The sequence below is a fragment of the Phodopus roborovskii genome, unplaced genomic scaffold (assembly GCF_943737965.1).
Source record: "Phodopus roborovskii unplaced genomic scaffold, PHOROB, whole genome shotgun sequence".
Lineage (NCBI taxonomy): Eukaryota > Metazoa > Chordata > Mammalia > Rodentia > Cricetidae > Phodopus > Phodopus roborovskii.
Window position 1 is genome coordinate 5,637,495 of NW_026126625.1, and position 22,231 is coordinate 5,659,725.

The following is a 22,231-nucleotide window of genomic DNA, read 5'->3' on the forward strand; positions in this document are numbered from 1 at the left end:
TGAAAAGCAAACCCACTCAAAAATGACTATAAAAAGCCACCTACTCAGGAGCTAAATAAAGACATAATGAAGAAAATTAGGAAACAAGAAAACCAAAATACTAGAAATTTGATGCTAGGGAGCAGCCAAAATTACAACAAAGCACTCTGAAAAATATCAGAGAAGAAAAGCGAGGGCAGATGAGATAGCTCAGTGGTATAACACTTGCCTAGCAGGCACCAGGCCCTAGATTTGATCCCCAGTACTGCAAAGCAGGAATGCAGGAGATTATGGCAGAGCAGGGTGATAAGAAGATGGGAAAATGTTTCATAGTAGAAATCAGGGGCAAAGTAGAAGGAAAAAGAAATGACAGGACTCACAGTAAAAACAGAAGACACAAAACTAGAGACAGAACTAAAAGCAACAAAGGACAAAAGAGAAGAAATAAGAGAAAAGTGAATGAAACAAAAGGAAGCGAGGGGTTGAGATGCAAACTGGGAGAGTCCTCCAGTGGCATGCATGTAATCCTCGGTCCCATCCCCAGCACTACACATCCAGGTGTGATGGTTCACACTATAATTCCAGCATTTGGGAGATAGAAGCAGGAGGATCAGAAGTTCAAGGTCAACCTCAGCTATAGGGAGTTTGAAGCCAGTCTCCAAAACAAAAACAAAATCAACGGTTAGTGCTAACAGGAAACAGTAATATTCTCAGGGACACAATGTACAACTCAAGGATTTAATGCCCAATTTATCATTCTTGAGTTTTCCTTGAAGAATCTAGAATACATGTGATAATCAAGAAGTGATTCAGAAATACTATGACATACAGAAAAGATCAGTCGTGAGTGGGAAGACAAAGACTAAAAAGGTCAGCATCAGGGTTCCAGGTTTCAACAATGAAAACAAGCAATGAAGGGGAGGCAGAGGCAGATGAACTCTGTGAGTTCAAGGTCAGCCTGGTCTACAAAAGAGTTCCAGGACAGCCAGGGCTGTTACACAGAGAAACCCTGTCTCGAAAAAACAAAACAAAACAGACAAACAAAAAAGAAAAAATAAAACAAGCAATGACCAGGAAGAAAAGTAGGGAAGAGAGACCCAGTGATCACCTGAACTTAAAAGCTGATAATCCGAAGACAGCATGTTCAAACTCTCAAATTTCCTAGTAAGAATTTTTTACTGATTTTCCCCCCACAAAGTCAAACAAACCTGCTATCATTTGCTATAAATAAATCTCTGAGAGCCACCAGTTAAGGCCAAGAAGATCTCTTTCACATTATTAGTTCTAGGCCACCAGTTTATAAAACTCACCCAGAAGGCATCATCTATTACGTCGTTGCTCTAAAAGAGAAGTTTCCAGGTAGGTGACGGTAATCCTGGCACCCAGAGTAGGAGTCAGGAAGATCATGAGTCCTAGAGACCAGCCTAGGCCTCAAAAGCCAAAATTCACTGGTGTGCTGTTCATCAGGAGTGGGAGAATAAGGGAGGATAATGAAAGGTGGAAATGATCAAAGTATATTGCAAATATGTATCAAATTGTGAAATAAGGCACTCCTTACATCCCCCCCGCAAAAGGGGAAATTCCAACACCTATGGTATGACAGTAAGTAGATAATCTTTCTTGATTTCTTTGTTTTATTTTTGAAATACGGTCTCTATGTAGACCTAGGTGTCCTAGAACTCTCTATAAAAACCAGACTAGCCTTGAACTCAAGAGATCCACCTATGGCTGCCTCCTAAGTGCTGGAATTAAAGCCACTATCGCCCGGCTCAGTTTAATTTTTACACAATGATTCTCTGTTCTCACTTTTTGGCTTGCTGTAAATATCTGATTACATTCTGTAATTATAATATTCATGAAAACATCACAAGCACTCTTTGCTTGGCACATGGCTCTGTGGATGTAAGTAAGCAAATGATGAGCGAACAGCAGCTCATGGTAACCCTGCAAGCCAGTCAGGAATTCTGCATAAAAGGCAGTAAAACTTATCGGACTGGATAAAGAGTGAGCTGAGATAGCTGGAGGCTGCCAAACAAAGGTGTGGAAAGCATGCGGCCAAGAAATGAAACTGAACCCCAGCACCTGCGGCACTAAAGGCATGGTCAGAGCACAAAGGGTTCTGTTAGAGGGCGCCAGCAGAAATCTAGGTGAATACCGGAGAACCCTGAGAGTTAAAATACTGCCCCATGGAAGGAGGGTGAGGAAAGGAGGGCTGACACCCAAGGCATGTAGGCGACACTCCAAATAATGGGACTACTGAGTCTGCTGTGAGAAGCTACACCCACACAGCCTCATCAACATGACTGCCCAAACATAAGCTAAACAAGAAAGACACCAATGAGGGCTGAAGAAATGGCTCAGTGGTTATGAGCACTGGTTATTCTTCCAGAGGTCCTGAGTTCAATTCCCAGCAACCACATGGTGGCTCACAACCATCTGTAATGAGATCTGGTACCCACTTCCAGCCTGCAGGCACATTTACAGACAGAACATTGTACTCAATCCCAGCACTTGGGGGCAGAGGCAGGTGGATCTCTGTGCGGGAAGAGCACACTGATTGGTTGTCCAGTGCCCAATGGTCAGCCCTGAAAACATGAATGCAAGTAACATTATACAGACTGAGCAGGTTATATTTACATATATGTATATTCCAGTATATATATATATATATATATATATATATATATGTATATATATATATATATATATATATGCATATAATAATACTTAATGAAAGAAGAGGCCATGAATTTGAAGAGAAAAGCAGAGGCAAAGGTTAAGAGCTTGACACCTAGCTGAACAGTGTGTACTGAACAAACACAAACTATTCTATTAGCTATTCTATTAGCTATTATTCTATTAGCTATTCTATTAGTTCAATAACACAAACTATTCTATTAGCTATTCTATTAGCTCAATAACCATCTATCATAATGACACTGGCAAATGTAATTGCTTACTGGAATTTAAATAAATGCTATTTGATTCCCAAGTTCTTGACCAATTCGATGGTACTCTGACCTAGAAATAATCACAAGAAGGGGAAGAGTTTATCTGAACATAAAGGTTTAAGACAGCTCCAAGGTTCCAACAGAACAATCTGATATAAAAAGGAGGTGAGAGATGCATCTGAAGTCTTAGGAGTCTGCAGAGTGAGGTAGCAGCTGGGGTTTCCTGAGATTGATTTGCACAAATCAATGATGTAAAAAAAATGGTGTTTACAGTTCTGTACCACTTAAAAATTTTCCCCCAATAACCAAAAGTAGGAGTGATTTCAGCTAAATGCCAATGCTACCTATACTGACCTGTTTTATCATGTCTCTGTTCTGTCCACCATCCTAACTAGCACTCAGATATCTGCATCCCTTCAGTTTTTCCTTTCTAAAAAGCCTCTACATGCTTCTCTTGGAGCACCCACCTCTACATCTGGATGAACTGAACATCCAATATTTTCTTTTTCTATTTTTGCTGTCAGGTTTTAATTTATTTATTTATTTATTTGTTGGTCTTTTAAGGAGACAAGGTTTTTCTGTGTAGACATGGCCATCCTGGAACTTGCTCTGGAGATCCGCCTGCCTCTGCCTGGGATTAAAGGTGTGTGCTACCACTACTCAGCCCAATATTTTCTTACAGGAATACTATCTAGTGTATGCTGAGGGTACCAACAGTGCTTAGGGATAATGCCGGGCCTTCAAAGGTTCTATGGCCATATAAAACTTGACTGGCAGCTGTACTATAGATATACACAGAAGAAAAATAAGACTGGAAGGCATCAGAAATGTTGAATGACTTGAGAGTTGCAGAGTGTTTCACAGAGCATGTGCTCAGCATGCTCAAGGGTCCGCACTGATCCTCAGCACAAAAGAAAGAGGACTGTCCAACCTTCTGTGATTGCCCGACAGAAAGAAAGCACTCTCTCAAATGGGAGCTAGGGTTTGTAGAGCTGACCATTGCTGAGATTTGCTAATTCCCACACCTCGATGCCTTAAAGTCATTCTTCATGGTGATCCTGCTAAGTACTGCTATAAAAATTAGAAACATTCTTCCAGGTTTGGGGTTCTGACTACCTAGGGTTGGGGCACCTAAGTCAAGGAAGTGAAGGACCTCTGCTGGTAGAGTCAAGATCTTCTCTGTGACCTGAATGGGTGTCTACTGAGATACTTAAGTCAGTGTACTGTTGTGTTGTTCTTTGCATGTCTCTTGTATACCTTGATCCTTTGAGGTTCTGTGTTAAATCTCCTGTGGGTGTCCTGAGCAACATGCTTATGAGGTGTTGGCTCATAATTGCTGGTGTAATGAAAGAAAGATTCCACCTCTGTACTAAAGTCGGGATTTCAAGACATAGCTTGTTGATCTGGCATATTCTCCAAATTTGGCTCTCTGAAACTGTACTTTAGATAAAACAGATTAAAACAAGCCTGCTAGCTTCTCAAGAAGACCATCATGAATACAATTGGAAGGCCACTAATGCTACTTCAAAGATACAGAAACCAGGCTTTGGAATTGCTGAGGGTGGAGACAAGGCAGTTTCAATAGCCCTTCCCAAGTACACAGCGTGCCAAGACTTTCAAGAGTCCCATCCCTGGTTACATTTCTCAATCGAGTCAAAGAGCATTCTGCCCTTAACCCTCTATCAACAGTCACTGCCATTGGAAGCAGAATACCTGGGAGGTGGAAGGGAGAAAGCAAAGTACTGAAGTCAGGCTTATCCTCTAGGGACCCAGTCTCTAAACTTTAACTTGGCATGCCCTAAAAGCTGAAGTCTCATACCTTCTCCAATGCACGCAGAAAGAAAAGCTCAAGAAGTCAGCTTCAATCCCTAATGCCACCCACATTGTGGTGCCTCAGAACACCCCCATAGCACTGACTCCACAATACAATGCAACTCTCAGTAGAGATGGCAAGACCCCCATCCTGGAGGCTTCTTGGGCAGGGAGGGCAGACACCATTGTCTGGAACACTATCAGACACTAATAGCCACACTATACCCTTAGCTTACTGACAGGCACAGAAACCTCTAGACTGGAATAATTCCTTACAGGACAAAATCTTAGAAAAGACAGGAGTGCACACCCTCCTGCCTGACCATAAGACAGAATCAATAAAATTCTAACCAAATATAAAAGAACATGGTCACTCTGCTTATGTTGGAAAACCAGGGCATCAACTTCACAACACCCATGCTTTAAAAAGGAATTCCTAATCACTTACAAACTAAACTTACAAGTTCACTACATAAAAAGACAAGTATAGATAACACTTCTATCCCCTCTTGGCTTAGACTGCTTCAGTAATTTCTATGAAAGGTCTTCAGAGAATAAGCAGGAAGAGAGTCTTGGGGAGGGAAAGGGTCTGCTAGAGGGACTGTTCTGAGAGAACCAGGGGGAGTGGTCTCAGTACAGACTAAATCACCTTGGCTTAGGGTCAGTTTCTAGTTCTCATATTTTCTGTATTAGGAAGAAACAGAAAGCAAAGAAGGCACAAACATACCCTAGAGCCCCGGAAGCATAGCTCTTTCTCTCTGACTACTCTCAATCTGAAGCTGAGTGTTTCACCAGCATCTCAAGACATACAGAGCACTGCTGTTCTCAGGGCCTGTGAATTGCCCTATGTCTCTGTGCCAAAAAGAGTGATACTCAGATCTGACCACCGTTCATGGCTTACACCCTGGCTCTTCTCAGATGGTTTCTTCAGTGGTAGTGACTGCTGATATAGAGTTAGAGGCAGACTTTTCTTTGACATGACTGAGAAGTGAACCAGGGATGAAGGTCCTGGCATGCTGTGTCCTTGGGAAGAGCTTGTCTCCACTCTCAACATGGGGATTTCCCCAATGCACACCATGGAGGGCACAGAGAGGAACCAGGAATACTTGGTCCAGTGAGGACTAGGGAGATAAAACAATGCAGAACTAATTTATTTTATTTTATGTGCATTGGTGTGAGAGTGTTGGGTCTCTTGGAGCTGGAGTTATAGGTAGTTATGAGCTGCCATATGCGTGCTAGAAATTGAATGTAGGTCATCTGGAAGAGCAGCCAGTGCTCTTAACCACTGAGCCATCTCTCCAGCCCTGAGAGCTAACTTCTGAAGATATATTACAAAGTCCAATGACTCTAAACTAGCATGTTTTATTTAGCACCCCCACCCTCATCCCAATTAAGATCAATTGATGCATTACACTATAATGTTGAGATGCCTTTAGAAACTCAGATAAACAACTGTTTGGTCCTAAGCACCCAGCCTAAGCACGAAGGTGATGTGTTATGCTCAAAACATCCACTCAGTTTCACTATATTTTCAAATATGTTTAACATCACATAATGTTAAGAGCTGGGAGGAAGAGCGATAAGATGTGGACCATGTCCTCAAGTGCTTGGAATCAAGAAAGATAAAACGTGTACAGAATTAACTATAATAAAAAGAAGATTGCGATAAGAACCATGACCCATAGAGAATGCTATGTCAGCTCAGGGAGGGGGGCCTGAAACCAAGTGTCCTTGCCAAGGAGGGGTGGGGTGGCAAATCACCTAGTAACTGGATTTTCTTCATGTTCTAGGAATTCTGTAATGAAAGGATCACCACTCACTGGCTTCATGATTTATGCTCTTTGAGTACTTATATATGAATTAGCAAACTATGTTCATGCTCCTTATTTCTTCCTTTCTTAAAAAAAAAAAAAAAAAAAAAAAAAAACCAACTTTGAGCTAGGGTTCTCTAGATTTTTGTTTTGTTTTGTTTTTTTTAGGTCAGGATATCAGATAAAGGACCTTGCGTATAATAGCAAATGCTCTACCTCTGAGCCTCACCCCTGATTTATCTCTTTAAAAATGTCTTGTAGGGCTAAGAAGATGGCTTAGTGATTAAGAGTGCTTACTGGATTCTGAATCCCTGTACTGACATGACAATCAAGGCACACATAATACACAGACACACAGCCACACACTCAATGCACATACTTTATGTGGATATACACGCACATAAATAAATAAATCTTTAATTTTTTAAAAGCTGGAGCTGGAGCTCAATGGTAGAGTGCTTGCCTAGCATGTGTGAGCTCTTCAACTCCATCCCTCAATCCCTAGGACAGAAGAAAACAAAGGAAGTGAGGAAGAACGGGAGGCAGGAAGAGAGACTAGCATGCTTAAGTCAGGTGTAGTGGTGCACACCTGTGATACGAGGAGTACTTGGGAGGATGAGGTAAAAGGAATGCTGAAAGTTCAAGGCCAGCCTGGGAAAAAAGAAAGGCAAAAGTTCTAACAGGACTTTTTCTTTCTAGTCTATCATTTCATTTCCCCTCATCTACCTGCTTGCATTACTGGCCTCAAATGTCACATGGTATTAAGCATAGTAGACAATCCAGACCATGTCTTCTTCCTTTTTATATTAAGTTATTTATTTCTATTTTATGTGCATTGGTATTTTACCAGCCCCAGACCTTGTCTTCTTTATTTTTATGCTGCCCCTAGACAAGCGTGGGCTAACAGTCCTTCTTTCCCTATATTTAGGGTACTAAAGCAAGAGCCAACACTATATCTAGGTAGTATGACACGGATACAAGTGTAGGCTCAGAAGCAAATGCCAGGCTGCAAATTCTGACTCTGCTACTTATTACCTGAGTGACCTTGGAGAGGATGTACTCCTCTCTAAGCCCATTTCTTCACTCATAAATGGGAAGACCCAGAATCTTAGACCTTAGACCTGTCTGGCCTAAGGATAAAAAGGATGATGCACTATTTACATGACACACCTGGTCACGATGGCTGACACAGCAAATACCAAATGGAGGCTGGTTAGTTATTTAGTGGCTGTCCTCAAAACCGTCTTGATCAGCTCTTCCTCTACACCAGAATCCAATTTTCATCTCCTTCATCTCAGAGAAGAGAGGCACTCAGTACTGTCCCCAAGCTGCCTAACAGAATTAACTGTCAGAAACTAACTATAAGAGAACTGTCTGCTCTCAAGCAGAGCTAACTGTCAACACTTCTCCACTGCATGAGCTACACTACATACATCAGTTTCTTTTCCCTGCCCTACCTGTGTCCTTTGGAGAAACGGCAATGGGAAAGCCTTGTCCTCTACCCTTGGATTCTAGCACCCTTCCCATCAGAATTAAGACAGTACAGTCAGGTAATGAAGCACTTTTCATTTGGCCATCACAGAGATCCCAAATGCTGGACCACAAAGCTGTCTTCAGGAAGTGTCCTCCATCCCCATAGTTCCTGTTCCTTCTAAAGCATTGCCAGAAAAGCCCAGGGTTTTGATCAACTGTTAGCCTTTTCCATGCCAGGACACTGACATACAAGGCAATAATATCCCTGAAGATAAGACACACAGACAGTTCAGTGTCACTGAGCACAGGGCTGACAGCAAGAAATGACAAGAGGTGATGCTGGGTAAGAAGGTAGGAGAGACGATGACAGCGATGGCATGTGATTACTGAGGGGCTTCGGATTTACCTTTTGGGTAGTCAGTAGTCCCTAAGTATTTTCTACACTCAGGAAAACTCACTTGCTTAATCACTCAGGTCATTTAACATTAAGGTTTCCAGAAAAATGGAGGGAAAGGAGAGGAAAGAAAGCAGTATACCTGTCTTCTTGCAAGAGTCCCAGTCACTTAGATGGGCGCAGACAGTTGACACTTTTAGGAAGAGGAGTTTAGACAGAGTTAAGGGCATAGAGTGGAAGCAGAGGGCTCACAGGAAGGATGTAAAAAGAAGGCAAATTCAGCACCAATGGAGCTGAGAATTACTAAGTCCAATCCCCAATAAGTAAAGGAGTGAAGTACTGTACTTACCAGATCCATAACCATACCGGCTTCATGTGTGACCAAAAAGGGAAATGTTACAAATTCAACTATGACATAACTCAGATTATAAGACAAATCCCAATTTGAGATGGTAAATCATAACTATTCCCTAAAATTGTGAACTACAGAATTGATGAGGCCTGTCAAAGCACTCACCGGGCCCATGAAAGGTCCTGTGCTCTATTCCCCAGCAAAGAGAGAGAGAGAGAGAGAGAGAGAGAGAGAGAGAGAGAGAGAGAGAGAGAGAGAGAGAGAGAGAGGAGATGCCCCACACGGATGAAATATGGCATTCTGCTTTATAACTGAGGAAAACTGAAGCAACAAAGTACTCTTTCAGATGGCTGTCTGAGCTTCAGAGTAAGAATCTGGTGAAGCTGGAGGCCCACAGAGACTCTTCCTACAGGAAACATAGGGTCCTACTGAGCCCATCCAGTTAACTCTGACTTCAAGGTTTTGATGACACACAGGTCATAACATAGGCACAGTCTAATCAGAATCTGGGGTTTGGGGTTTTTTTCTTTCACTCTCTCCTTTTCACAGGGTTTCTGTGTAGCCCTGGCTTGTCCTAGAACTCTCTGTAGACCAGGCTGGCCTTGAATCGATGGAGATCTGCCTGCCTCTGCCTCCTGACTGCTGGGAGAAAAGGCATGCACAACCACTGCCCAGCAGAATTTGGTTTTTAAAAGCTGTCCACTAGGTAGGTGTAGTGGTTGTCTTTTACTCTAGGGTCAGCTGTAAAGACATGGAGACAGGGTTCTATAATGCCACCCTCAGCAGCTTGAGGAATTCACTTAATCTCTTAAGGACCTGGACTCAGTTCAAAATGGGATTTGTGAGCCAGGCGTTGGTGGCACATGCCTTTAGTCCTAGCACTTGGGAGGCAGAGGCAAGCAGATATCTGTGAGTTAGAGACCAGCCTGATCTACAAGAGTTAGTTCCAGGACAGGCTCCAAAACCACAGAGAAACCTTGTCTTGAAAAAACTAATCCCATTTTGTGGCTTCAATCTTGAAAACAAGCTGTACAGTGAGCAAATGTAAATGTACTATGCTGTTTTCAACTGGCATGGAACTACTTTCAGACTCAACATGTGTCCTGAAGTACACACTGGACCATTCCCTTTACTGGGTGCACAATGGCGTGGCTCCCAGAGGCTGGGAAGTTAGTCATAATTTCTAGGCTACAGAAGGGATACTCTGTAGACAATTGATCATTTTGCCTGGCTTCACACTCAGACTTTGCCTTTTAGCAGCAGAGTGTGACTTAACTGTTTACTATGGTAGACAGTAAAGGAGAGGGGGAAGGGGAAGGAGAAGGGAGAGAGTGAGGAATGGAAGGAGGGAGACACAGGCACAGACAGACAGACAGACAATCAGACACACACACACACACACACACACAAACATCAGACATTATGTATATACAGTGATATCCTTTAAAGTTAGTCTCTACATTTATCCAGCTTCTTTTTGCAGAGGCCATAACCCTCACCAGTTTCTTCTGTAACCATGACTTACAATGATCCCCATCCTCTCCCTACATCTCCTACCCCTCACCTTATTCCTTCCTACTTTCTCACTTTGGTCCAGCCATAAAATTATTTGCCTGCTTTTTATTTAGGCATCAAGTTCCTTTTACATGTTGGGATGCTCTACTCCAGAGTCACATATATCTCTTCTCTTCTCTTCTCTTCCTTCTGTTCAAATGCTATCTTATCAGACACTTTCTTCAACTACCCCATATAAAATATCAGGGCAGTCCACCTAATCCTTACCTTTCTGTATTGTGCCCTCTCTCTACAGTCATCACTAGTTAAGATATACTGCATTTTATCTCCCCCATCATAGACAGGAATACTTTCTTAATTCTCTAGCTCTAGAACAGTAGGTAAATGAATTTCACAGTAATTGCAAAGTCACTATGTGCCAATGTGTAACTGGAAATATGTGAACAAGACAGTCTGATCACTGCTTTCACAATACTATCCAGCGGAGGAAATGAGGTGAATAAGGAGTTGCTATGTTCTAAGCACTTTATATATATATAATTCTCACAGCCAGTATCAAGGACAATGGCAAGAGCCACAGAGTTCCTAGGTGACAGAGCTAGGATTCATGTCCAGCCACGCAGGCTTGAGTCTGTTCTTAACCATATCAATAGCAGAAACATACTGTGCCAGCTGCAGCTGTTGGGGGAACCACACAGGCAGCCTGCTTCAGTCTGTAAGTGGGAGGAGTCAGCAGAGGCTTTGTGGAGACCTTGAGAAGTCAGGACATTTGGTCTGGAGCTGCACAGAGCTGGATGGAGGCTGTTTTGGACATGGTGAGTATGCAGTGCAGTGAGCTTGAGTGGTAACTGAGGACTCCCTCTCAGAAGGTTAAGTAAATTATGGGACTCGAGATTGCCTGAGAGTATCTGGCAGAAAAGATAAGAGGACCCATTTAAAAGGTAAAAAGCAGGCAGTGGAGCACGCCTTTAATGCCAGCACTTGGGAGGCAGAGGAGGATAGATCTCTGTGAGTTCGAGGCCAGCCTGGTCTACAAAGCTACACAGAGAAACCCTGTCTTGAAAAATCAAAAGACTATAAATAAATAAATAAATAAATAAATAAATAAATAAATGGTTAAAAGCCAGCCAGGTTAATCCCAGCACTCAGGAAGCGGAGACAGGAGGCCAGCCTATCTTACATACACCTTATCTCAAAAAACAAGAACAAAAAAAGTAAAAAGCCCAAAAAGGACTTGGGCAATGGTGGTGCACACCTTTAATCCCAGCACTTGGGAGGCAGAGGCAAGTGGATCTCTGAGTTCAAGGCCAGCTTGGTCTACAGAGTGAGCTCCAGGACAGCTAGGGCTACACAGAGAAACCCTGTCTAGAAAAACAAAAGAAAACACCCAGAAAGCTAAAGAAAATTACCAGAAAGGCAGAAAAAGTCCAGGTCAGTGTGTCCTGGAAGCTGAGAACAAAGAGTCCTTTAAGGCACAGAGGACAAAGCTTCACGGTCTCATCACTGTCCATATCTCCAAACATTCCAACTAGTCTGAGCACACACTCTCACTCCAACCCAACCTCCCTACCCTCCTGCCCTCCAGTCAGCACCCCATCCTCTGGTTAGGAAGTACTGCTCCCTACCAGAAGGCCCTTGTAAAGTGGCCCAGGGCACCACTGCCTATTAGCAAAAGGGGTCAAGGACACTAAGACTAGTGATTAAAATACAGTCTCAAAATGTCTCCAGCTCTTGGTGCAGCTGGAGTGTGTGCAAAGCTTCCCACTGCCACCAGAGCCTGAGCCTTTGTGTAGCCTAAGCTGGATTCAAACTTGCAACCCTCTCCTGCCTGTCTTTTGAATGCTGGGATCACAGGCACCACCACCATGCTCAGCTTGTTCCTACTCTTTTGTTTCTAGTTCTGAAAGAAAACTAAGAGAAATACACATTTCCACACACATAATAGTCATATTTTAAAGTTCTTGAATTCTGTGCAGAAGAACATACATTTAGTAAGTTTCAGGTACTTTTAACCTAAGCCCCAGCTTCCTCATCTGCTATTGAAGACTATCACCACACCTATGGAAGATAAAGAGAAATGAAGTCTATAGCATAATCTCTGGAACTGGGCCCCTGCTCATCAACACAAATTTCCTTCTGACTCCCTCTCGTTCAGTGACTTCAGACAGTCTCACAGTTCACCTCAAATTGTGGGAATCTTCTCACCAGCCCTTTGACCCAAGGCAAGTCACTCCCAGAGGGAGTGGCCAGGGTCACTATACTCATGAAGGGCGCTGCCGATTATGCTTCCCTATGTAGAACCCCTGACTTTCAGCTAACAGCTGAGGTAGGTTGCCATCTGTCCTGCCCACAGCATTTCAGAGCCTAGCCTCAGAAACAGGTATATCTTCAACATCTCAATCTTTTCTGTACTTATGGTCAATATTTCTAAGTGTTTACAACAGGGTACTATATTATTCCACACAAATCATGTACATGACTTTTGGTTGTGTGAACTCCAATATAGCTAGTATGTGTGTTTGATGAAAGTGGTGGTACTGTACAAAAAGCAGTGCACAGTGGGCACCCTCATAGCAATAGTGCCAAGTTAACTGAGACTGGTATGAAGTTCCCACAAGTGAAGCCTACTCTAGGACCAAGCAGTGGCTTTGGGTAACTCATCCTTCCAGCTGAACCACAGACTTCTAGAGGGTAGAGAATTAGTGTAAAAGGCAAACTTGTCTTTATTTTCATATCTCTGTGTCTCTATACTTAGGAATTCTTTTAGTAAATGCTTGATAAACCCTTTTTATCTGAAAATCAGGAGAAAAAAGAAGACAAGACAGACAGACAATGAAAAATTAAACTTCCCAACTGCTCTCTGTAGGCACTAGTTCTTCCCTAAGTTCAGAAGTCCCGGAAAGGCAGCTAGTCTGCACAAAGCCTTCTTAAGGAAGAGGTATCTGCTTCTTGGAATCCGTTACTGGGTTTTAATTCTTTGGGGGAGGGGGTGGTTCAAGACGAGATTTCTCGATAGCTTTAGAGGCAGTCCTGGAACTCTCTCTGTAGATCAGGCCGGTCTCAAACTCACAGAGATCCACCTGCCTCTGCCTCCCAAGTGCTGGGATTAAAGGCGTGCACCACCACTGCCTGACTGTACTTTAGTTTTTAAAGTAACCTTAAATTCATGTAGGAAGCATGTATGATATAAATATCAAATATACTGTTTGCACTTCAGGACAGCTACTGTGTAAGATGACTCTTCCTGAGAGTCAACCATGTTTCCTTCCTACAAAAACACTGTTCTAGTTTTACAGTACACGGTACAAAGTGTTAGTGAATTAAATGTCATCTTTATCCCTAAAAGAACAAATGAAAATGGTGGTCTGTTGGGCATGATGAAACAAAACACAATTCAGTATCAGTCAAGACTGGAGGACCTGCATGCTGTGACACACCTGTCACCCTAGCACTTGCAAATAGAGGCAGGAGGATCTAGAGTTCAAAGTCATCCCTGACTACATAAAACGTTGGAGGCCAGCCTGGGCCACATGAGACCTTGTTTCAAAAAAAATCAAACCAAATCATTGATAGTCATTAATGATATAAAAACAGCTAGGTTCTCCTCCCTTTTGGCACAAGGTAAGACTGTGTTTCCCTAGCCCTTTGAGTATGAGTATGACTTATAACTTATACTAATGATTAATAGTAGGTATGTCACTGTAAGAGTCAACACACAGGTAGTCTTCTATCATCCTAGACCTCCAAATGACAGAGTACAGCACAGTCTCAAGAAATGAGCCTACTATATAAGCTACTGAGATTTTTGGAGTGATATATTACCAAGTTTCTGTTGAGTCACATGAACAGCAAGTATAGCAAAGGGTTCTTAGCTAATGATTAAGAAAGCCCTGCTTGTTTCAGAGGAGGCTCAGCCCCTGCTGTAACAGAGAAAGGCATCATCAGTTCCAGCTTTTGAGGGTGCTACAAATCAGCAACCATCATGATGCTGTGTGATTTATTTCAACTGCTACTTAGTAAGAGATAGCACTGGCAATTAACTGCTCTGAGTTGGTCTGCTTGGTTATTTTTAGGATGGAGTTTCACCTCTATAGGTCAGGCTGGCTTGGAACTCACAGTGAGTTCCTACCTTAGCTGCCTTACTTCGTTCTCCTTAGCTACCCAAGTGCTGGTATTACAGGTGTGCCACAACACCCAATTCCTTTTAAGGACAGTGGCAAACTCTGAACTTTCTTTTATTTTGTTTTTCAAGAAAGGGTTTCTCTGTGTAGCCCTGGTAGTCCTGGAACTCGCTCTGTAGACCAGGCTGGCCTCAAACTCACAGAGATCTTCCTGCCTCTGCCTCCTGATTGTTGGGATTAAAGTCCTGGCCTGGCCATCTTTTCTTATCTGGATGTGCCTGAGGGAGAAGAGGGAAGCCAATGCCAGCCTGGTGTCTCATTGTATCCCTATCCCTATCCCTTCTCTGCTGGTGTGTCAAGAATGGGGATTTTTGTTTAAATAATGAGGAAATGCATTTATTATCTCATCTCTAGAAGTCAGCTAGTTCCAGGATAGCTAGGATAACACCAAGAAACCCTGTCTCAAAAAAATGAAAGAAATAAGGAAGGAAGGAAGGAAGGAAGGGAGGAAGGGAGAGAAAGAAGGGAGGGAGAGAGGAAGGGAGGGAGGAAGGAAAGATAACCAGAGACAGTCAAGTGTTAGAGATGGCCCAGTGTGCCAGTTAGCTCCTATGGTAAGAACTTAATCTCAAATGCTACGTCTAAAACCCCTTCTTCAGTAAACTTACACCAAAGCAGGTATCCTTCCCTCTTCCTTTTGTTTCAAGAGAGCAGCAAGCAAGGCAGAATACCTGCTTCAAAGTTACTAAGATGTAAAATGTGCTGCATGAGGCCAAGTTCTTGCTTGAACTGTTCCCAGAAGGGCCATTTGACAATTATAACCCATTATCACAGTTTATGAGCCTGTCACCTTAGATTCCAGAAGTTCAATCACAAACACTCAGTATTTTCCCACTTCCGCTATCTACTTGGCAGTTTTCCTGGGTTCAACCCCCCAGCAGCACACCTGTCAACCCTATTGAGAGAGGACAGACACAGCCATCTAGTCCTTGGACGAGGCCACTGAACTGCTGAGTCTGATGACTCAATTGGATTCCAACCCTTCTTTGCGGTTGAGACGTTGCAGATGAGAACGCTACATCACCCGCTCAGTTTTCACAAAACGAACTCCATTACAACAATGCCAATATTAAACACTGAGATGTGTTTAGGGAGTCAAGGACCTCTGCAAAGATATGATCCTGATGTGTCTAAAGAGCGGATAGTGACCTCACAGACCACAGAACTGGACCCTGTTGAGTCATGTAGAAAATCTGAAGCCAGTATGCGCTACATGAGATCCTATTACCAGTCAACAGTAGGACATCAAAACAAGACCATCAAGACCGATTTGAGAAGTACCTTCAAGAGTGGTAATTTGCCTGCATGGTGGCACATGCCTTTAATCCTAGTACTGGAGAGGCAGAGGCAGAGAGTTAGAGGCCAGCCTGGTCTACACAGCTGTTTCAGGTCAGTCTGGGCTACACAGTGAGAACCTGTCTCAAAAAAAAAAAAAAAAAAAGTGGTAGTTTAAGTGTGAAAAAGGTATGAAATATAGCTGAATTTATGAAAGAAGGAAGAGAACAGAAAAAGAAAAGAAAAAAAAACAAAAACCCAACTAAGGTACCAACAGAAGATCAGTACTGCCCAGCTAAAGAGCCCATAGCACTAGATACTACAGAAGCATTAAGAAGGTGATGGTCAGAGCTGGAGAGATGGGTCAGTTAAAGAGTATCCAGGTTCAATTCCCAGCACTCACATGGCAGCTCACAACTGTCTGTAACACCAATCCCAGGGAATCTCGAACCCTCACACAGATATATCTGCAGGCAAAACACCAATACACATAAAAGTAAATAAATCTTTAAAAGAAGGAGGAGTGGGTGGTGGTGGTCAAGAAATGGTTATAGGATCTGGAAATCAGGAAATCACCTAGGAACGGGGAAGCAGGCATGTGTGAAAACAAAGTTATGGGGCTCTAGAAAGGGGACTCGATTAAGTAAAAATGAAAGACGGGTGGGGGGTTGGAGAGATGGCTCAGTGTTTAGGAGCACTGGCTGCTCTTCCAGGGAACCTGAGTTCAATTTCCAGCACCCACATGGTGGCTCATATCTGTCTGTAACTCCAGTTCCAGGGGACCTGGCATCTTTATACCAAGGCACATAAAATAAAGTTACATAAATTATTTAGGGCAGGTGATGGTGGCACACGCCTTTAATACCAGCACTTAGAAGGCAGAGGCAGGTGGATCTCTGTGAGTTTGAGGCTAGTTTGGTCTACAAAGCAAGTTCCAAGACAGCCAGGACTGTTACACAGAGAAACTCTGTCTCGAAAAACCAAAAAATACATAAAAATAAAAAAAATTATCAAAAAAATGAAATATGTTCAGTTCAGCCTCAGCTAATACAATAAACCACGGCTAGCCTAAGCTACATGAGACTCTCAAAACAAACAAAAGATCGGAAAACACCAAGATTGGAAAAATTTTAAAATATTAGAAATGTAGTCATATGTAGTCTACACAGGTTAGCTGCTCTAAGCCCGTGAGTGTAATGTGAAGCTAACAGGACCAGCTGATGCAGACATGCAAAATCTATGACCAGGAGCTTCCTGCCTCAGAAGGGAAGAGTCTTCAGTTAAGGATGGGATTCAGTGATACTCATGCCATGTTTTATTTTGTTTTTCAAGACAGGGTCTCTTTGTGGCTTTGGAGGCTGCCCTGAAACTAACTCTTGCCATTTTGTGATAGGTATTTTGCCTACATAAATTAAACAAAACAGATGACTATTAATATATACCTGAGATGGCAAATGTTTTGTGAGAGTGAATATAATAAGCCAGAAATGTAACAAATGGGAAGTCACTTGCTGGGAAAAGACCCTCAGACATTCTAAGGAAGGATTCAGACTCCTTCCATCATTGATTTCCACAACTCCAATAGATAAGAGTGGTCATTTTCCAGTGCCAACCAACATCTAAAAATAAACAGTTGTATAAACAGTAAAAGAAATCTGCTGCTGCAACAAGATGCTTTATGGAACTTACATGAAGATAAGACATACGAGAAAGGGCAGTATTTTTATGGCCACTTACTTCCTTCTAAAAGCCATACGCAATAAAGCAGAGCTGGGATCACTGTACTGACTGAACAGATATTCTCACATGTTTACAACAGCATTAGATGAGGCAAAAGGTCACCCAGGAGATAGAGAAAAATGGCTTCTGATGACTCTTGACATCCTTTCACTGTTAGAAAGCCAGCCACTAGGAAGAACTGGGAAGAAACCTCCTTAACCTGATGAAGAATTTTTACAAAAGACTCAGCAAATTCTTCTGAAACTAGCAACAAGACCTGATGCCATTATCCCATTTCTAGCCAACACAACACTAGAGATCCTGGGGAGCACAGAAGGTCAGAGAAAACATGAAATGTAAAAGCACTGAAAGAAAAGAACAGAATGTCTGACATGTAAGAGAATTCATAAAAAGTTTAACACAAGCACTGGTCTTGGTATCAAAATATAAAATGAATAAAGTAAATTCTATATAGCAACAATACATTGAAAGTTAATAATCGAGGGGGCTGGAGAGATGGCTCAGAGGTTAAGAGCACTGGCCGCTCCTCCAGAGGTCTTGGGTTCACAACCATCTATAATGAGATCTGGTGCCCTCTTCATGCATATGTGCAGGCAGAAAACATTGTCCACATAATAAATAAATATTTTCAGAAAAAAGAAAATTAATGTTCCAAACACCATATACATAAAAATTGAATAAATTTTAACAAAATGCAAAATGCTAATTAACAGATCTAGACTTTTTTTTTTCTTTTTAAGACAGAGTTTCGCATTGATGGCATATGCCTTTAATCCCAGCACTCGGGAGGCAAAGGCAGGCGGATCTCTGTGAGTTCCAGGCCAGCCTGGTCCACAGAGTGAGTTCCAGGACAGCCTCCAAAACAACAGAGAAACCCTGTCTCGAAAAATCAAAAAAGAAAAAAGGATTGTTTCTCTGTGTAGCCCTGGCTGTCCTAAAACTCACTCTATAGTCCAAGCTGGCCTGGAACTCACAAAGATCTGCCTGCCTCTGCCTCCTGAGTGCTAGGATTAAGGTGAGGGCCACCACCACTTGGCTTTAATTGGCACAGCTAAAGAAATGGAAATATAAGAGCTGGGTGTGGTAGTTCATGTCTGTAATCCTAGACTTGAGAGATCGAGGCAGGAGGATCATCATGGGTTTGAGGCCACCTACATAATAAACTATGGAAGTTCACCAACAGCATATCTCAAACACTTTCCCCAAAGAAGTGAAAAGATATATTATGGATGTAGTTTTATTGTAAAAATATAAATTACCTTCAAATATTTAATGAATTTCATTCAAGTTAAAAAGCTTTAAAATTTTTAAATTATACAAACCACACTTAAAGGGCAAGCCTCATTCATACCCAGAAGTATTTGGTTTTAAAACATGAACTCAATGGTATTCTTGGAGCTTATTTGGGCATTTTTCACCTTACTGGCCTTTTGCTCATATGTTATGATTCCTGATTTTGTGTTTTTATGTTTTGTGGTGGGGGGTTTCTTTTTGTGGCATGTTTGTTTTCTGAGAGAGAAAGAAGGGGTGGCGTTGGAAGGGTGGGGGAGATAGAGATGATCTTGGAGTAGGTGAGGGAAGGGAACTGATTGAGATACATTGTATGAAGAACTGTGCATATAGAGGTGCTACTCACAGAAGAGTAGAAAATTCACAATGGAACGAAGTCAGACACTAAGGCTTGCTGTGATTCTGAACTGCCTTAGAAGACAGCTGAGATGAAGCAGCTGAACAAGGGACTCCACCTTCTCCCATGCTCTACCTTTCACTAGACCACTGGCTCTCCCAAGAGGCCCATTCCACAGGTTCCCAAGGCAGGTAGTCTTCCCTTGGGCCCACTCTGTTGCTCATCACTGACACTCCCGACTAACCTCCAAACAAGGATGAAATGACTGAGATCATCTTATAGAAGCCAGACTGCTCCCCTAAAGCAGACCCTAGGAACCTCACAGAACCCTAACTGGGACAAGATAAACCATACCAGAACTTGACCAGGATTGCTTTATTATGTCTACCTCTTGCCCCTTGGGCATTCTCCTATTTAAAACCTGGTACAGTCAACAGACAAGAAAAAGCAGAGAAGCCACTGGGAATAGCCAGGAAGTGTGCTGCATGGTAATACTAGCAGTGAGTCTAAAAACTCTTTCTGTCATGATAATAATAGACTAATAAAAATTATGCTATAACAATGGGCAGTTTTATCGAAATAAGGGAGGTTGGAGAGATGGCTCAGTAGTGAAGACACTGACTGCTCTTCTAGAGGACCCAGGTTTGATTCCCAACACCCACATGATGGGACATAAGCATCTTGTAACTACAGTTCCAAGAGATCCAATGCCCTTTTCTGATCTCCATGGGCACTGAACACGTGGTATACAAACAAGCATGCAGGTAAAATACCCACACACATAAAAATTAGTAAATAATAAATCAATGAATATGTTGTTGTTGTTGTTGTTTATCACAACTCCTTCCCAAAGCCATGGATCACTGAAAGGTCGCTGGATGGATTTGCCAATGAATATCACTGAGGACAGCATGTTCCTCCTGTGAGTTGTCTCCTGTTTAACTTGGCAAATGAGGACACAGGCCTCATCATATAGTTATGCTAACACAACAAATCCGAGAGCACTACTTGGGTCCATTTCAATTCTGTCCAAGTATGCTTTCCTAAGAGCGTTTTACATCTGATCTCAAATGATGTAACAAATGCATTAGGTTTTGGTTTTGATTTTTAAAGATTTTCATTTCATGTGCATGAGTGCTTGGGCTGTATGTACATATATGTACCACATGCATGCCTAGCACCTGCAGAAACCAGAATAGGCATAAGATCTCCTGACCAGAGTCACAGACAACTGGTTATGAGCTACCATGTGGGTATGGGAACCAAGCCTGGATCTTCTGCAAGAGCAGCATGCACTCCCAACCTCCAAAGCCCTACAGCCCCCCAGATACAAATTTTACTACATCAGAGTTTCTGAGCTCTCACCAAAGCTATACTGTTACTAGCTTATGTCTAGGAAACTCATTTCATAACCAACATAAAAATTTCAGTTTTGTAGGTATAGCCACTTACTCTGGTATTATAACTAAAATAAACTAAGAAGTCACCTGTGTGCTGGAACTACTAATAGATCTTAGCAAAACAACAACAACAAACCCAAATACACTGGGCCTGGACAGACAGCTCAGCAGTTAAGAGCACTGGCTGCTCTTCAAAGGATCTGAGTTCAATTCCTAGCACCCACATGGCATCTTATAACCCTCTGTAACTCCAGTCTCATAGGATCCAATGTCATATTCTTATCTCTGGGGTTATCAGGTACACACTTATTGCATAAACATATATGTAGACAAACACCACCTTAAAAAACCTTAAAAAACAAAAACAAAACAAAACTCTCAAAACTATTTAACATCTTTGTTTTGTATGTTTGTTTGTTTTTCGAGACAGGGTTTCTCTGTGTAGCCTTGGCTACCCTGGAACTCACTCTGTAGACCAGACTGGTCTTGAACCCACCAAAATCCGCCTGCCTCTGTCTCCCGAATGCTGGGATTAAAGGCATGTGCTACCATCACCTTCACCTGACAAAAAAATCATGTTTGTTGGAAGCCAGGCATAGTGGCACATGCCTTCAATTCAAGCAGAGGCAGGTGGATGTGAGTTCTAGACCAGCCAGGTCTACAGATTAAATTCTAGGACAGCCAGGGCTACACAGAGAAACCCTGTCTCAAAACAAAATAAGCAAACAAACAAAGAGGCAGATGGATAAAAACATGTTTGTTTAATCTATTTTAAGGTGGGGGTGGGGGGACACATGCCATGGAGCATGTGTGGAGGTTGGAGGATAATGTGCACTAGTCAATTTTCTCCTTTTACCATATGGATTCCGAGGATCTAACTCGGGTCATCAAAGCTTGCAAGCAAATACCTTTTCCCACTGAGCCATCTCAATGGCCCCTCAGAACTATAAAACTTACTAAATAAAACAGGTTTAGGTTGGATGTATGGCTTGGTCGTAGACTACCTGGTTAGCATATGGGAGGCCCTGGACTCAACCTCCAGTCCTGCAAAATTATTTGACCAATTAATTAAGACAGATTCTAGAACTAGGTCAGAGCAAGAGAACAAGAAAGAGAACAGGAAGGCTAGACATGCCCTAAACTCACAGTTTTGCAGGAGTTCTGTTCTGGGAGAGGACATACCTTATCCATATGGAAGATCAAATCCAATTCACATACATTTTCAAAACACTTATCCAGAGTCTCCACAAAAACCTAAGAAATAAGAAGAAACAGATGAAAAAAAGAGAACTACTACCACTGTCTTATAGATGTCATGTGAAATAAAAGGGGCAAACCTGGGATACACCTTAGTCCCACTGATGCAGAAGCTTAGGCAGGAAGATCACTTGAGACCAGAGTTTGAGAGCTGCCAGGGCTAGAGCTGAGTCCTCAAGGTCATTAAAAAGACTGAAACTCCCCCCAACAGGAACACACAGAATCAAACTCAGGTTACTTTGCTTTGGTAGCAAGTACCTTTATCTGCTGAACCTTCTTGATCGCCCTGTTCATAAGTTTTTGTTTTCTCTTTCAGAGAAGGACCTCATTTTAACCTTTATTATCAGCAATGGCATGGATATTCAATGCTGCATAAAAATGGGTCTCAGTCAGAACAGGCACATCAGGCATACCCTTGCACTGTGGCACAAGATGCTGGTGGCTGGGGGAGACTCACAATGAGC

At 42.4% G+C, this 22,231-nt stretch overlaps 1 protein-coding gene across 1 annotated transcript in view; it reads right to left on the reverse strand.

Annotated features, from left to right (window-relative positions):
• Positions 1 to 22,231, reverse strand: part of Arpin (actin related protein 2/3 complex inhibitor) — a 54,957-nt gene that overhangs the window by 9,609 nt on the left and 23,117 nt on the right. Inside the window, exon 8 of the mRNA XM_051206631.1 lies at positions 21,693 to 21,764. Within this exon, the coding sequence (XP_051062588.1) occupies positions 21,693 to 21,764 (72 nt within the window). The remainder of the gene's footprint in view (positions 1 to 21,692; positions 21,765 to 22,231) is intronic.